At 41.9% G+C, this 17,003-nt stretch overlaps 1 protein-coding gene across 3 annotated transcripts in view; it reads right to left on the bottom strand.

The window, feature by feature from the left end:
* The window catches only part of MAP3K15 (mitogen-activated protein kinase kinase kinase 15), an 82,918-nt gene extending 68,737 nt beyond the window's left edge, over positions 1-14,181 (bottom strand). For 2 of the 3 annotated variants that reach the window (XM_058829428.1, XM_058829437.1), the window contains exon 1: positions 13,559-14,181. In XM_058829428.1, the coding sequence (XP_058685411.1) occupies positions 13,559-13,874 (316 nt within the window). In that variant the 5' untranslated portion in view covers positions 13,875-14,181. Of the gene's footprint in view, positions 1-12,818; positions 13,265-13,558 lie in introns of all 3 variants that reach the window. The other variant, XM_058829447.1, reaches the window with a different exon arrangement.
* Positions 14,182-17,003: the final 2,822 nt, after the last annotated feature.

The raw sequence follows: 17,003 nt of genomic DNA, 5'->3' as shown, positions 1-17,003 counted from the left end.
GTACTCTGTTATGAGTTAGAACTTGAATACTCTCTGATTCAGCATCTGCATTCTTCCATCTGCAAAACAGCTAAGTATCTACTGAACAACTAGTATGCCTGATTCTTACCTCAGCAAGACAGGTATTTCCATTTTTCATTCAACCTTTATACCAAAATTAATAGAAAAGAAGCAGCATCTTAAACTTCTCAAAGAGTATTTAAATAATCCACATTTGTCTCCTTTTTTTTATTCACAGATGTTAGACAAATGAAGATTCCAGAAGTAACTCATTTTTTGCTTTAAATCTACGTATCCAGACCACTGGAAAAAAAACTTTATTGGTCACAGATGATCTGAGAAAGACACCTGTTCAATAATTTCCTCTGTTTATATACTCTCAGTATATTAAAATTTTTGATATAGATTCTAGACACATAATGACTAACAGTCTCACATCATACATACTTTTCACTATGCCAAGTCATTAACACTGTTCCCTAAATTTTTTCTGAGAGTTAAAGAACTACTAATTCTATAGGATATTTTTCTTCCCTATTTAGTATCAGAAAAGAACAGAAACAGCAGAGTAAATTAAAAGCAGGTGCTTCACACTTGCCTGCTGCACTAGCAGTGTGCCAAGGCTCACACAAGACCATTTCCACTGCAGTGCACTGGAGTGGAGCCAGCCTGTTCAGAGCACGCAGAAAAAACACCCCAAGCCTGAACCTAATTAGAAGCTTGCTTGTAACTGGAGGGCGGGGAGGGGAGGTGGAATGAGAAAGGTGAACTTTATTTAACTTTTCCTGTACTTCCTACACTGGGTCATCAAAGGCAATCAAAGGGAATGAAGTACAGACAAAAAAAGGTTACACAACTGGATAACCTGGCCTAAATGAAATTAAAAAGAGTATGAAATTCAACAAGGAACGTTGTCCCTTTCTCCCCAGCTGCAGGCAAATAAATATTTAAGCCAAGGAGGTTAGATAAGCTTCAGCCTTTTAGACATTTATCCAAACTAAACTATTTGAGAATCGCCCATCATTTAATGTTGAATACCTTGGCTGGGGAACATAAAAAACCTGCTAAATCTGCACATCTCCCACAGGTCACACACCGGCCAACAACATATATAAAAAAATTAGAGTAGTAAAATTATGCTGATCTTTATCTTCTTACCAAAAACATATAATAAGAAGAAAAGTAATCAAAATACAAGGAACTAAAATAGAAAAAATATTTCAGTATACTAAAGCTCATAAACTAAGCTATAACTTAGTTAACTGGGTTTAACTAAGTTAAACTGGGTTAAACTAAGACCTTTGTTCCTTTATTTGTTTAAAAATATAGCATATAAAAAAGTGTGACTTTCTTAATCTGAATCTCTTATTTTTTCCCAAATGTGTTTCTTAAAAACAAATATCAAGAGACATCTCCATCATTAGCACTGGGAATTTTTATGTGCCAAACTGGGGTATCCCACCTCATAACTATATTATAGATTTCCCCTTTATATTGATGGACTCCCATACTGTCATATAGAACTCACATAAAGCACAGGAAGTTATGCACCAAAAAAAATGTTAATTGAGGAAAGGCATTATTATTAAAGTGCAAATGCAGATAAAGTTTAAATAAAGCCAGGGCATCATCTGCAAGCCAAGAGACTTGCACTCACATACAGATAGGGAGTCATTGATACAATATTCCAGATGCTGGGCAGATGTGGATCCTCTCAGCTATTTTTATCTTTCCTGTAAACAGTACAAGCTTTATGTGCCAGTCTAAAAGACTGCACATGCTACTGGAAAAATCCTTATGTACCACTCAATGCTGTAATTTTAAAAATGGGCAGCTTCCATTAAAAAATGAGAAAAATCTATTTCAAGACTCTATATAGAGATCAATAAAATCTAGAATTTTACTAGAAGCTGGTCTTTCTAGTGTCATAGCCATTATCTACTTAGTCTTTAACTATCCTATGAATACAGCACACTTCCAGCATGTAGACAGAGAATATTAACTGTTATCACAGGGGAACCTATTCCCTAAGATCTCTATAGTCAGAGGAATATTAGTACTTCCAAATGGTGATTCAGACAAAATGAATCACATGAAACTGTGATTTTACAGCAAACCTCTAAACATGGTCTCCAGCATTTAGCAGGACGCATCACCTCAAAATCATGGAATGGTTTAGGCTGGAAAGAACCTTAAAGATCATCTAGTTTCAACCCCTCTGACATGTTCAGAGACACCTTCCACTAGTCCAGCTTCCTCTGGGCCCCATCCAACCTGGCCCTGAACACTTCCAGGGATGGGACACCCATAACTTCTCTGGGCAGCTTACGCCAGTGTCTCACCACCCTCACAATTTCTTCCTTATAGCAAATCTGAACCTGCCCTGTTTTAATTTAAAGCAATTCCCTCTTGTCCTATGAACAAACCTTTGTAAAAGCTCCCTCTCCAGCTCTCTTTAGGTACTACAAAGTGCTATAAGGTCTCCCCAGAGCCTTCTCTTCTCCAAGGTAAACAGCCCCAACTCTCTCAGTCTGTCTTCATGGGAGAGGTGTTCCAGCCCTCTGATCATCTTCACAGCCTCCTCTGGGCTCGCTTCAACAGGTCCACATCCCTCCTCTGTTGGGGTCCCCAGAGCTGCAGGTGGGATCTCATCACAGCAGAGGGAGAGAATCCTCTCCCTACTTTGGCATTGGATGCAGCCCAGGGTGCAGTTGGCTCTCTGGGGTGCTGGACCACCTCAGGTTTCTCATCCACCAACATCCCCAGGCTAATCTGCACCTTGGTAAGAGTATGCAAGGAAGTTTAGATTTAAGATGCTAAATTCTGAATATTTGTCTTTAAAATTGTCCAAAATACCCAAACTTATGGAAATTAACTTGTTATTCTTAGAATTTGTATTATATCATCACAGAGCCACTACTGCAAAACTAGGAATTTGAAGAGGCATTAAAGGGTAAAAAAACAACAACAAAAAAATCAGGCATTCTTTTTTTGACTTGATCACAAGTCAGAAAGTCAAGGCAGTTTCTGGTTTTCCCAAACAATATGAAGACTTACCTAGTTTTGTTATAATAATAAGCAAAAAGCTAAGTTTATCTGTTCTACAACTTAATTATCATGAAAACAATAAATCCATCTCAATCATTTTCAGACTTCATTCTGATTTGAATACTTTCTCCAGCTGACAACAACCCATAACTTGTCAGTTATTGTAAGCCCCATAAACAGCAGTAGTAAAAACAAGCACAGTGCTTGGCTTTGACCTTGGTAATCATCTTTTCAAACTGGGTTTAAAAAGACTGAAGCATACCAAACATCCATTGACAAAGAAAATATCTGAAACAAGTATCTCAGTTCCACAGAAGGCAGAGCTGATGCTGATAAAAGCTGACAGTTACTGTGTGAAGCAGGATTGTGCACACAGAAGCTCTGCTAAGTAAGGCAGCCCAGTACCAAAGGGTAACACCATTATAAACATTAGCTTTTCTCCTGCTATCTACTAAGATTAGCACAACAGTGATGGCTGGTCTAGCACTGTTAGAAAGCAACACACAGACAGAATACAGCCTTGTACTGCTTTCATTTACCAGTTTCCAACCCCAGTTTCACCTTGCCACTCTCCAGGTAAAGGCAAAACTAACAATGAATGTCTCCCTCAACACACGAATTACCAGAAAGAAATTTCTTTCTTCAGCTTCTGTGTGTGAAAGGCAGCAGCAGTAGAGTTAATGCAGCTGAATGAAATTATTACAGGCAGATATATTTTTGCAATAGAAAAAACCTGCAGCTTTCCTGTGACTAAGGCAAAGACACTTGATTCAGCACAATTTCTTGTGGCTGATCTAGCTACTAAATAGTTGTAACAAATTTAAAGGGAAGGAGGGAGAAAGGACAGCAATCAAGTAGCAAATAATTCACTACCCCAAAAAATGAAAAAAAAAAAAAAATAAAAAAAAGAGAAAAAGGTACTTTAAAAAAGAAAATCACCCTGTTATTTTCCCCACAACCAGTTTCATAGAATCTACCACTGGTTTTGACTTGCCTGGAGGCATCAAAGTACCACTATTCTTGGAAAGCACTGCCAGCATCAGTAGGAAACGTAAGAATTTTAGAGAAGGCTCATTATTATGCTGATTTACATGGAAGTTCGTTTGTTTTCCAGAACTAATGCATTTTTGGCATACACTTCAAAAGCTTTAGAAACCATGTGATAAACACTTATCATGTGATAAACACTCTTCAGATTGTTGAGAGGTCCTCAGCCACCCGTGGTTGAGCCACAGTTCTGTGCATGAAGGGTTGTTTTCCTGGATAGAAAAAAAGCCCACAAAATGCAAAGAATACAAACACACTCCCCTCCATAACATGGCACAAAATTAAAAAATATTGTACTGAAACAGGATTAAAAAAGCACTTCAAGATTATTCTCCTGGTGTCTTGCTTTAAAGAGATATTGAAGGCTTTTTATACATGATTTAAACATAAAAGCAGTAAATACTAGAATAGACACAGCTATATGTGCTCAAGTTCTGCTGTGATAAATTGGAGTACATCCCTTACTGCTGGATTTAGCTGTACCATCCCACATCAGCAAAAGGCTAGGGATGTAGTCCTAACAGTGTCATTACTGTTTCATTACATTTCAGATTTCTGCCTGTCATGAGACCCCACTGCAGTCAAAGAAAGATTATGCTAACCAAGGCTGGGATCATATACCTTCAATGTAATAAAAGCTGGGGTACACGTTTTAAAGTTGTGAATCCCCCTGGGCTTTGCACCCCACGACAGAACAGCTGTTGAACTACTGACTAAGACAAAACTTTAAATGCTCCAAAGTATTACTGAAGAATATTTGAGAAGTTTCAATTCTACCACCTTGAACACCACAGCAGAATCATTGACCTCATCAGGCTGAGTACTGCGAAGGATAAAAAAAGCATGAGTGGTTTCCCATGACACAGTGATACAAACTTGTGTCAGAATTCATGTCTCCTCCTTGCAGACTACCGTGATGCATTTTTTGCTCCTGGCATGTTTCTGTAACTAGCCCATGCTCTCAGGAAAAGGTGAAGGTATTTGCAGTACTTCTGAAAGAAGACAGGTCAGGTGAAATTATAATGTGGGACACGTTTGACCCATCGGCTGCCCGTTGAAACCCCCGACCTCAGCCGAGACAGGAGCTTTGCTGTTTATATCCAGCCTATGCCAGGGCACAGGATAAAGCAACAGCTGCAAGCCCTCTCTTGGCTCAGCCTCAGGCTACCTTTGAACAGCAACATGGGTGCCTGAGGCTAAAGCAACTCACAGCCCTCCTGAAGTGCACAGCAACCACAGCCTACTCTATTCACAGATTTCACCTGCAAGTGGTAAACCACATTGAGGCCCCCCCTAAGAAAGACCCTACACCCATCTCAACTGCCAAATTTTAGCCACATAACACCCTTGCAACTGCTCCTCCACATGCGTGGAAGTAGCAGCATGCCCTGAGTATTTCCAGAACAGAGTTCTGCAGAGTTTGAATCTGAGGCTTGTGATGCTGACAAAAGATAGCTGGGTCAGTGCATGTGACTTCCACACACAGCCCCACACCCTCTCCCTTTCTGCAGCCCCTGATAGCAATGAGGCTTGTCCCAAGGATTGGAACACCAGGTGAGTATTGCAGGAGGAATTATCTGAATGCATAATTATGCACTTCAGAGATGGGGGAGCCAAGATAGTCAGGATTGACTTTGGTGCATGCTGGCTGGCATAAGGGTATAAAATGCTGGCAGAGACTGAGCCAGCTGGTCTCCTGGTGTTGCAAGCAGCTTCCAGGTGGAGCCCCCTTCCCAGCATAGAAGCCTGCAGCCTAAAGATGGGAAACATTGAGTTATTGACAATGAGTGAAAAACATTAAGATCTGGTCACATGTGGAGATAAAATCCAAAAGCAGTTACATAGGTGCTTTGTTGCTTTGGAATGGTGAACTCTCCAAGGCTAAAGACTGTTAACCTGTACTTTTCTAGCCAAACCTGCTTATAAGCCTTTAGACATAAACTGTTGACCAAATCTGAGACTACGTGGACCTAGCCACACCTAAACTACTCTGAGTTTAGAAAGCAAGGGGGTCTCACTGAAGCTCATAACTGGAGAGATCATGACCCTATTGCACTATTACCTGTTTTAATAGATGATAGAGTTATTTACATACTGCATTACAGCAGTATTTATACATTGGATAATATAAATCAAGTAATATAAATCAAATAATATTCATGCACATAATCACTGTATCCTACTTCTTGTTCCGGGCCAAGAACCTTGACTACTCTGACACAAGTCCATCTTGAGGAAACCAAAATATCTTGAGTTCTCGATTAGGTTTTACACAAGCCCTTACAAATCAAAAGAGCATTACCTCAAGGAAAAGCAGGAACATTAGTTACTTTTTAACTAGAATGTGCAACTGTAATTTAACAATTAGAAAGCAATGTATGCTAACACTGATAAGAGCATGACTGCATAACATAATATGAGCTACCACATATCTCCCATAATTTATCTATTTTACGGGAGGATAGAAATTAAAGCAATGTAATTAACCCACATAAGCAAACACTCCCTTTATTTTCCTTTAACCTAATTTTGTGACTTCAGGTCTAAGAGAAACAATTCTTCAACCTATGAAGAGTATGCTACACACAGCCCAGCAAGACTGAGCAAGCGTGCAATCACTGCAAAGGAAAAGAGTGGCTGGGAGTCACTGGAAGTCAACTTGAAATGCAAAAAGGCAGAACTGGAGATCTGCTTGCCAGCATCTCACAGTCAAACGGTACAGTAGATTCCTTCAGAGCAACTTAGGAACTTTATGAAAAATATGTTTGCATGTAATTCTTAAAAAAAAAGACCTTTAGAATTTGTGGACTGGTATGCATAGCCAGCACAGTTCTTTCCTCCTACCAGAGGGAAAAAAACTGTATCAGAACAATATGCACTGATATGAAGAATTCCAGAAAATGCTGCAAGTTTTATTTTAAGAAACTAACTAAACAATATTAAAAACAAACAGCCAAAACCCACTTTAACTGCAGTGTTTTCAAGGGCCATGTGACAATAATTTCTCTTCAGAACTAAGGAAATCCAATAGATGCAGTTGTGTTTCTGTCTTCAGAATAATCTCACATGTTCAAATTTTTGAAGTCATTTGTAATTATTGTAATGGGTGTAAAAGCTTCTAAGTCTATTTAGTGAGACTCAATAAGACTTAAAATCACACAGTGAAAAATCTTACTTGCAGAATAAGTTAAAACAGAAACACACCATTTATGTTGTATTCAGAGAGATGATTCCTTGTTAGCTGATTCAACACTTAGAAATCATCTAATGTGCTTCTGGCTACAAAACCCAGTCACACAGAGTCCACAGTCAAATTCTGAGAACCCTTCTCAAATTTAGTATTTAAGCCCAGGAAGAAAGAAAGATGAGAAAAGAAAATGGACAGCTGTAGGCTGGTGTCCTGGGTGACTTTACAATGCTTGTATCCCCAGTTGTCTGTCCTGTTTATGCTGGATGTTAAGTTCTGCACCTTTAAGACTGGTCCTGAGAGCAAAGCAGGGGAGAAGAAGTGTGCAGTTTGTTTGCAGAAACTGCACTTGATCCCCCACATTCCGTCTCATGGACTGTATTGTCCTTTGCTTTCAGTTAGTTTTTCAGCTGAGGCAGAGAAGTTCCCTGGACTGTGGCTTTTTTTTTTTTTTTTTTTTTTGGAACTGACTGGCCTGCTCTGGACTGAAACCCCTGACAAACCCCAGGAGCTCCCACCTACCTGGGGCCCACCGGGACCTGGGCTCGGCGCTTTCCAGCGCTGGAGGGACTGACCAGGGACTGAGCGAGCTCAGCTACACCCCACGACAAGGACTTTCTGAATTTGCCGTCTTTTCAGAACAGTGAGAGGTTTTATTGTTCAGTATTAAAAATGTTTTTATGCTTGTGAATACTTTGCTTGTTAAAGAAATGGTTTTTTTCCACTTTTCTCCAAGGAAATCTCTTCAACCAGTAGAGGGTGCAGCCACTTGAAGCTGCTTTCTAGAGGGACCCCTTTGGAAGTTTCCTCTAAATTTGCCCTAAAGCAGGACTGCTGGGTTGTTATATGGTTTTGTTGGGGCTTTCTCATGGAAGAAAATACCATGCAGAGAAAACTTGAAAAAAAATCTGCATTCTTTTTACTTTTTCATTTATCAAAATTCATGGCACAGAAATGAGTCACTTCACATAGACAGTACATGCATTTATTCATAATCTCACCTTGGAACAATGGAAGAAGTCCAAATTTGCAGGCTAGCATCAGATTTTTAGAAATGCAAACAACTTCATTCAAAGCTTCATTAAAAGGTAGGACTTGTACTGGGTTTGGATTGTTGGTATGTCTTTCCATATGGCCCACCACAGCTAAAAAGAGATGTTCCAAAAGGAGAAGTAATAAAACAATCTCTCTCCATCAGAGAGAGATTCTCCTTTGAATACAGCTCTCATCTTGCATTTGGCCCATAGCAATATACCACAGAAAAGTTAATGAATTCCATCTAACCTACTTATGGTTATTTATTTGCGGGTTTCTAAGCCTGCTCAGCTGACATTAAAAGAGCTACTTCACAGAACATTTACAAGATGAATTTCAGGTTACACACAGGAAAAGCAGAAGAGTTGACTCAAAGCCATTTTTCAAAGCTAACAGACTTGGGATTGACTGCAATGGACAAGGGGCAATGTTTTTTAACCGAAAAAGGGCAGGTTTAAGTTGGAGGTTACAGAGAAATTCTTTTCTTGGAGGGTTGTGAGGCACTGGAATAGGTTGTCCAGAGAGGCTGTGGATACTCCACCCCTAAGGTGTTCAGAACCAGGCTGGACAGGACCTTGAGCAACCTGATTTAGTGGAAGGTGTCTCTACCTGTGTCAGAGGGGTTGAAACTGGATGATCTTTAAGGTCCCTGCCAACCTAAACTGTTTTGTGACAGTAACATACAGACCTCATGGATTGTATCAGGCTTGTTACTGTCATTTAACACCAGTCTCACACACTTGGGTATAAAAGGACTACAACACTGGTATAATAAATTCAGGGTTTTGTTATCAGAATATTTTGTTTGATGTCACAATGCAGAGCTTTGCTGGAGACATCTGAAGTCGTTCTAGATGTGTAGCACCACACAGAAATAAAGGATCAGGTCCCAACAGCTCTGCCCAGCCTCTCATCCACCACTTTCCTTTTCTGAGGATGGTTGGTTTGCTTCTCTCTATACTTCTGTATTCTGTGGTATATATATCTCTAGAGATTTAAAGTAAATACAGCCCTAGCCACTGAGTGATATGCATGGGAAAAGAAAGGAAAGATTTTAAGTATTCCTCAGAAAAACAGCAAACCCGCCTGCTGAAGTAAACATCAGAGCGCTAACCCTTAACTCCACTACTGCTCACTGTCACACCCAGGGGCAAAGATAAACTGCAGCAGGAAGGTATGATGAAGTTTCTCTAAGAAGTTATTGCCCTCAGCTGTCATTCCTGTCAGAGACTGCATTCCCTGTGACAGAATCAGCAAGGGAAGCTGTGCCCCCAGCTAAGCTACACCGGTTACCACGCTGTATATTATCCTAAACCAGAGACAAGTGTTTACTGCACTTGGTACACTCGGCCTTCAGGCTGAAGAAGTTGAAGCATCCCTGCCAATTCTGAGGTGGGGACACTGGCCTTCTGAGGGCAGAGGCTTTCAGGGCAGGTAGCTGGAGGACAGGCAACAATGATTCTCTCAGCAGGTGTCTGAAAATTAGGATCCAGCAAATATATTTCCTCCTTCCCCTTTCACAGCATAACATGAAGAAAAAGAGTTTCAGGGACAAGAAGTTAGGGTTAAGAGTGGTTCACCTATGGTACAGAAGGAGAACCCATGTTTCAATCTCTGTTTGAGCTCACTCCCAAGTCTTGGCTCTAGATGAAGAGAAGTCTGCAGAGACAGGTATCTGACCATGCATTTTGGGGCTGCCTTATCACACATGATATTGATTAGAGAAGTTAGTATGTAGCAAAACAGCAGAAACAGGCTTCAAAATATTCCCCTATATTCACAAATTATCTGACAGTTTCCTGGATTGCCAGAGGAATACTCATTTATCTCATTTAGCATTTAGCTCTATTTCTCAGTACACCACTCTCTCCCTCTCTCTAGCTTGTCTTCCTTTCAGCTGATTTTCATCCTGCTGAAGTATAATTTCTAAATACTGTGATCAAATGGTCAAACAAATATTCCAAGCCTCAAAACATACTGCTGCACACTCACGAGGGAAAAGTATAATCAGCTACAGACAGGATTTCATAAACCAAAATGGGAACACCCAAAACCTATATAACCGTATTTTGTACACTCCACTTAATGCTGTAGCCAAACCCTATTGCCTGGCACTTCAGGCACTAAGATTTGATAGTTTTGAGTAGACATGGAAAAGCTACATTTTTTTCTATCTAACATCACCCTTCCAGAGGTACAGGTCAGACATTTGACTCTGACATCATGTTTGCTTTCTTAGTAGATTCAGAACAGAAAGATCCTTTGCAGCTGTGAATCATTCTACCTGTAACATCACTATAGCCAAGTCACACTCACCTTTTCACTGTGTCTCTCAAGCTGTTTATGAATGCACTACAGTGCCTATAGTTTGATTTTCTTCATGGGATAATTCTGAAGAACTCTAAAAATTCTTAGTTAGCTCCTAGGCTCACTGTTCCTAGGGAAAATTGCTTTTATTTTCTGCAAAAAAGCTTCACACTACTGCCCTGTGGCCAGTTTTAGTCTAAAAATATTACCTTTCTTTCTTCCCAGAGACACAGTCAATATATGCAAGCATCCTTATTGCTCCTCTGTTAGGTAGATATCATTGCCCATTTTTGAAAAACATAAATTGCTTTGCTGACAGCTTGTTTCTAGCACACACTGAGCAAAGAAATCTTATTTTGCTTTTACCAAGTTCTTATTTCACAACTTGTAAGTTTGCTCTCACAAGTGTTGTAGTTCTCATTTAGCAAAGCAAAACCTTAGAAAGCTGAGTGATTTATTAAGATCAGGGTCATCCTGCATTACCTGCAGGTCTGCAATATCTAACTAAAGGCATAAGTCATGTGTCCATTCACAAGAAGATTCCAAATGATGGGAAGTCAGTAATGACTACACTCAAGGAAAAACACACATATACTCCGATTATGGAATTTAAGTGGGTTCGCAGCACTTTTCTCAGTGTTTTACAAAAAAAAAAAATCTACCAGAAAAACTGCCTGCAGACAGGAAAGAGGTTTCTGTTGATGTTTTTCATTGCACTCTGTCCTTAAATTTTGCTGATTTTGTCACGAAAGGTACTTATAGATGCATACTAACTAAGGTAAATAAACTTGCTTTGGAGGGGGTTGTCTAAAGGCTGAGCAGAGGCTACAATTTCAGGCATGATCCAGGAAAAAGGCTAATGGATAGCATTTTTAACAAAGAGCCATCGATACTACTCACAATGAGATGGTCTTTTGGTCTTTGCTACTCAGTCATTAGGCATTAGTAGATGGTTAAGGCTGCACTAGTAAACCAAGAGAGAGCAACAGGAAAGCATCTCTTAGAGACCCCACCACTCGCTACAAAGCAAGAAGAATTACTTTTTAAGGTTCTGCCCCTCAGCTACAGAAAGGAAATATACACTATGAGAGAAAGAAAGAAGTAAATATACACTGTAAGAGGTATCTTCAGTATGGGAAACACCTGCTTAATATTTTACCCAGGCAGCAATTAACCTTAACATTTTTTTTCTTTTTAAAGTAAACACATGGGAACTTCCTAACACAAAGTTCATCATGAGCCATAGGAGTGTTCACATTAAAACTTTTTCTTAATGGTGGTGCTCTTAAGAACTGAATAGATGCCAGCAATCCCAGGCATACATTACATAAACTAAGAAGTTGTCCCCATGGCTGATCTCAAATTGTTGCTACTGGAAAGAAATCCACAAATAGTCTATTTTTAACAGTCTCCTTTGGAACAATTCCAGATTACAGACTATTCAATCAGTTTTTGATTGAAAAAAAAAACCAAAACATTGAGTGTTGAAGGTGTATCCAGTAAAAAGGCACTTTGCAATACCACCAAGTGTTATTAATCACTGATAAAATTACCTTGGTCCGATAAGATGACTTGAATCAAAAGTCTGCAAATTTAGGGCACATTCCTAGAGAAGAGGTATTCACTTCAGAATGCAGTAATTTAATAACGCCTTTAAAATAGCTGTTTCAGACTCTCAGTACAATGCAAAGCAGGTGTGTGTCTAATACATTAATAGCACTATTAGTAGAAATGAAGGAATAATTTCATCTTGATGAATACATTACTATGCTTACCTTCATTAGGGCTATAAAAGAAATTGCTAGGTTGTGTTTGTGTACTAAGACACACAAATAATATATTACATACTTGCCAACCCTGCTAGCAGAGACATAACAAAAACCCCTGACTGGGGAAAGAAACAGACAAAAAAGAATGTGAGATTCCTCAATATTGATTTATTGGGATGAAATGGACTCAATCACATGAGAGTTTAAAATAAGACTAAAGTTTTAGGAAATATCCTTTAACACATCTCATGAGCAAAACAAAGTTCTTGTGAAAGATGAACATCAACTTAAAGAGTACTTCAAGAGACTTAAAGAGTACTTTCTATCTTTGGAATCTGTGAATTTCCAGCATTTCTTAATTCTGGCTCATACAGATAGGAGTAAAAAAGTATGTCTACATGCCACCAAAATGTCCACATACTCACCTTGATTAGTTTATAATACCTATTGGTTCAGAGGCTTCCAATGTGCGCTCAAAAAGCTCACAGTTCTCTGCCATAGTGCCAAACCAGCCAGGTGTTTCTGAGTGGAGACAGGACAGCAGCTTTCTTTTGAACCATCAGACAGACACCTGTCACCAGCTGGAACTTGAACAGGGTGGGCAGTACCCACAAATCTTCCTCAGGGCCCTTGTTCAGAGCAATACAACATCACATTGTTCACATACAAGCCAATTTTACCGTCCAGTCGGGAGTGAGAGTGGTGAACATGAAGCCTCTGGCCAAGCCAGATTAGAGGTTGGCATGTCTGTGTTGTATCTCACTCTAAGCTCCCCATCAGCCTGGAAGCTGGAAGAGGGTTCTTCGCAAACCACCCCGGGAGGAGCTCTGCTACTCCTTAAGGCTCGGCTGGTACTGTAGGATCCACAGTCCTACTGGGGCAACACACACTGGCGACTCAAGGAGCTGCTGATAAGACCCTCAACTTTTTTCTCTCACCAACTCCCAAATCCCTGTATTGGACGCATTACACGAGGATCCCTTCACACCCATCTCCCTGTCCCCACACCCCTAGCCAAGAGCCCCGTTCCCCTCGTCTCCGGCACCACCTTCACCGCGCGTACCCGTCCCAGCCGGCAGTGTCCCGGCACGACCCGGGCAGGCGGCGGGGGCAGGCTGGAGCCTGAGCCCCCGCCCCGCGTCCCGCCTCAGCCCAGCCCGCTCACCCGCGTCGTAGAAGGCGTCCAGCACCGCTGTCTCGCCGAAGTCCAGCTCGCCGAAGTTGACGGTGCTGAGCTGGGCTCCCTCGGCCTCGCAGGCCCGCTGGAGGCACTGCCGCGCCCCGGCCTCGGGGCTCCGCGCCCCGGAGCCCGCCTTGGGCGGGTCGTTCAGCACGTACACGGCCCTCAGGCAGCGCGGCCGCGGGGCTGCCGAGCCCACCTCCGCCGCCTCCGCCTCCGCCGGGCCCCCGGCCGCCAGCTCCGGCTCCGCGCCGGGGGGCGCCGGCTCCGCGGCCGCGCTGCCGCCCGCGGGGCTCTCCATAGCGGCGTCGAAGGATGAGGGGAGCGGGGGGCTGCCGGCAGGTGCTCAGGCGGGGTCGCGTCCCATCGCGGACAGCTGGGCAAACCCCCGGCGAGGCGACTCCTTCCCTCCTCCTGCCGGCCCTTCTGCTCTCACTTCTCTCCGGTCCTGGGCGGGCGGGCACGGAGACGGGACGAGGCGAGTTGAAGGCGGCCGGCACGGAGCGGGGCTCAGCACAGCTGGGCACCGCCCTCCCCGAACGAGACGGCCCGGGGAGCCCAGCGCGGAGTCCGGCTCCACCCCGCCGTGCCTTCCCGGGACAATGCGCCCGCTCCCGTCCGCGACCTCGGCGGCTCTGAGAGGCAGCGGCGCCGTCGGGGCGATCGCGCCCCGTTTATCACTTGCCCTGCCCGCCCCTCGGCGGCAGCAGCGCCCCCGCGCACCGCCCGCGGCCCCGCTGCCCGCGGAGCCAAGGCAGCTGCTGCCCGTTTGCCTTCCCTCTGCTCCATCGCAGCTTCTCCCCTGCTGAGTCCCCTGTCCAGTTGTTTACACGACTTTGACCACATTTAGACTGTGTCAGAAGTTTGGGTAATAGTTCATCCTTAAATTCCTTCTCTTTTCTTAATAATCTCCCACGATCGTGACAAAACCAGCTTCTAGTAACTCTGTGGCAATTAATTCTGGCTTCTTTATAAGAACAAAATTATTTTTGATTTTCTAACACATTTTTCTTATTAGCTACAGCGGTGCTGGCAGCCTGGGGTTTGGCACTACTACTGGTCCAGGCACTGGTGCATGTTCCTGGATAACTTCGTATCTCAGACTTGTACCCCAAAAAGTTACTGTCAAAAGTTATCCTATGGAGACTACAACCAACTAGCGATCAAGAAAAGCACAGTCTGCCTGCAAATTTGTGTTTGAAGTAGTAAACCTATATGGAAAGCTTTTTCATTTTATTTTCCACTCATGGTGACAGATGAGGTCTTAAACAAAGAGTGTCTTCACCTTTTGCTGCAGTGTGAAGACTATGTGGCTGCCAGAGACAATGATTTTACCCCGTGCTGTAATCATAGAAACAGAGAACTGTTGATGTTGGAAAAGCCCTCTAAGGTCATTGAGTCTTTAACCTAGCACCACCATGTTTAGCACTAAACCATATCCCCAAGTGCCACACCCACAGGTGAACACCTCCAGGGATGGTGACTCAACCACTACCATGGGCAGCCTGTTACAATGCCTCACCATCCTTCCAATGAAGTAATACAACAAACGCAACAATCAAAGGCTTACAGCATGGTATTTTCCTCTCTAGGTGTCTGTCTGTTTGGGATTAAAATAAATTTACTTATAGAATATGAGAAATATGTAGGCTTAAGTTTAATAGTAACTTGCTTACAATTTAGCACGAATAGGCCCTGCACAAAACACTATAGGTGAAGTAAAAATGAGCTCCTCTTGTCAGCATGGCTGGCTCAGCAGGGGAGGAAACATACAAAAACCAGACACTTCCAGGTAAGGGCTGAGACCTTGGTACTCAGTAACACAAAAGAGGGTCCCAAGGCTGCACCAAGCCAGAAGGTGATCCATGTGGATCCCTGTGGACATCGATAAAGAATCCAATGAAGAGTTGGAAGATCACAGACTATAAATTTCTATTGGATCAAGAGGCGCACATAGGGCATGTGAAGATCTTGTGCACAGACTGTGAGGGTATGAAGGCATGGGGATTTCTTTATTCAGAGTCCCTGTCCAGGGCCACACAGCTCAAGCTAAAATAAACCAAGGCTGCCTCAAACCCAGGACCTGACCTCTGTGACACCAGGGATTGTTAATAAGAATTGCAGTAGCCAGTATTTCTAAGAGACACTTCAACATGAGGATAGCATAGTGCTGTGCAGTATTCATGTTTGCTTAGTGGCTCATAAGGATTTTAGACAGAATGTGGATAAATAATTTAACAAACAAACCTATTTCTCATTTTGGAAAGTTTAGGGCAAATAAGCCTTCAGACTTGGTTAGGGGTGTGTATGTGCTTTTTCGACAGAAGCACTAGAATATGAGACTTTGGAGGAATGACATAGCCACTAGAGATTTCCCCCATTGCTGGTAGTTTTCCTCTTCAGGCAAGAGCAAGCTATTGTATGACACACCAAGTCTATTAGCCTTGATCCAGTAATGCACCAATTACCTGATATAATAGGAGAAAAAATCGAAGTCTGCATTTAGAAGATAGTCAGTGTGCACACTGAGCCTTCCATCAATAAAAAGCACTAGCACATAAGTTTATGATCCTCCCCAATACCAATCCTACTTTGTACTTTCTGAATTATAAAAGAGTTGGGTTGAAGAGCTGTTATGAAAAACTGAAAAGTACAGTGCTGTCAAAGTTAAGGGATTGATTATTTGCACAGGAATAATCTCTTATTCGAGAACATTCTAAGACTTTTAGCAATTAACATGCAAAAAAACCAAATTGCAATTCAATGTGGTTAGAACAATATATGCATGGTATGCTTTTTGTAATTTTGATAATTGTTTCAGTGTCAACTTTCAACAAATAGGTTGGGATTGCTTAGTGCGATGCCACTGAGGCATAGCAAATAAGCTTTTTGTGACTTCCAGAGATTATAAAAATTTAGGTTGTAGGTCTAAGATGTGTCTTCAGGTTCCATTTTGCAGTTTTCATAATTCATTACTTTTTAAAATTACTTGTTGAGAGGTCTGTCTCTTGGTCTTGAAACAGAGTGGTAGTCTCTTAGTAGACATTTTACATGATGATAAATAAGAAAAGGATATTTTCCCCTTTTCTTAATTTTATTTGTCTTTCAAACAATATCCTTACTGTTCCTTGGACATTTTTCCTAACAGTCTACCATTGATTTTCAGCAGTTTAACCTGGTGCAACTTGTTCAGAGTTTGTATGCTTCCTTTCAAGCTAGAAACAAGGACCATTTTTAAATTAAGAAGCTTCATTTTATAGACTTTGATTGTCTTCAGAAACTGTGGCTCAGTGTTGGCATGCCTGACATTTCCACTGAGCAACAGTATCTTCAGATCCTGCAAATCACCTGAGTGAGAATAAATAGGAGATTCAGACTTTGGGGTATCTGAACTGTTTCTGTGCAAACCAAAAAGTGTTAAATGTAGAAG

Source organism: Poecile atricapillus, chromosome 1 (genome assembly GCF_030490865.1).
Source record: "Poecile atricapillus isolate bPoeAtr1 chromosome 1, bPoeAtr1.hap1, whole genome shotgun sequence".
Classification (NCBI taxonomy): Eukaryota; Metazoa; Chordata; class Aves; order Passeriformes; family Paridae; genus Poecile; species Poecile atricapillus.
This window is presented reverse-complemented; position numbering and strand designations above follow the sequence as displayed.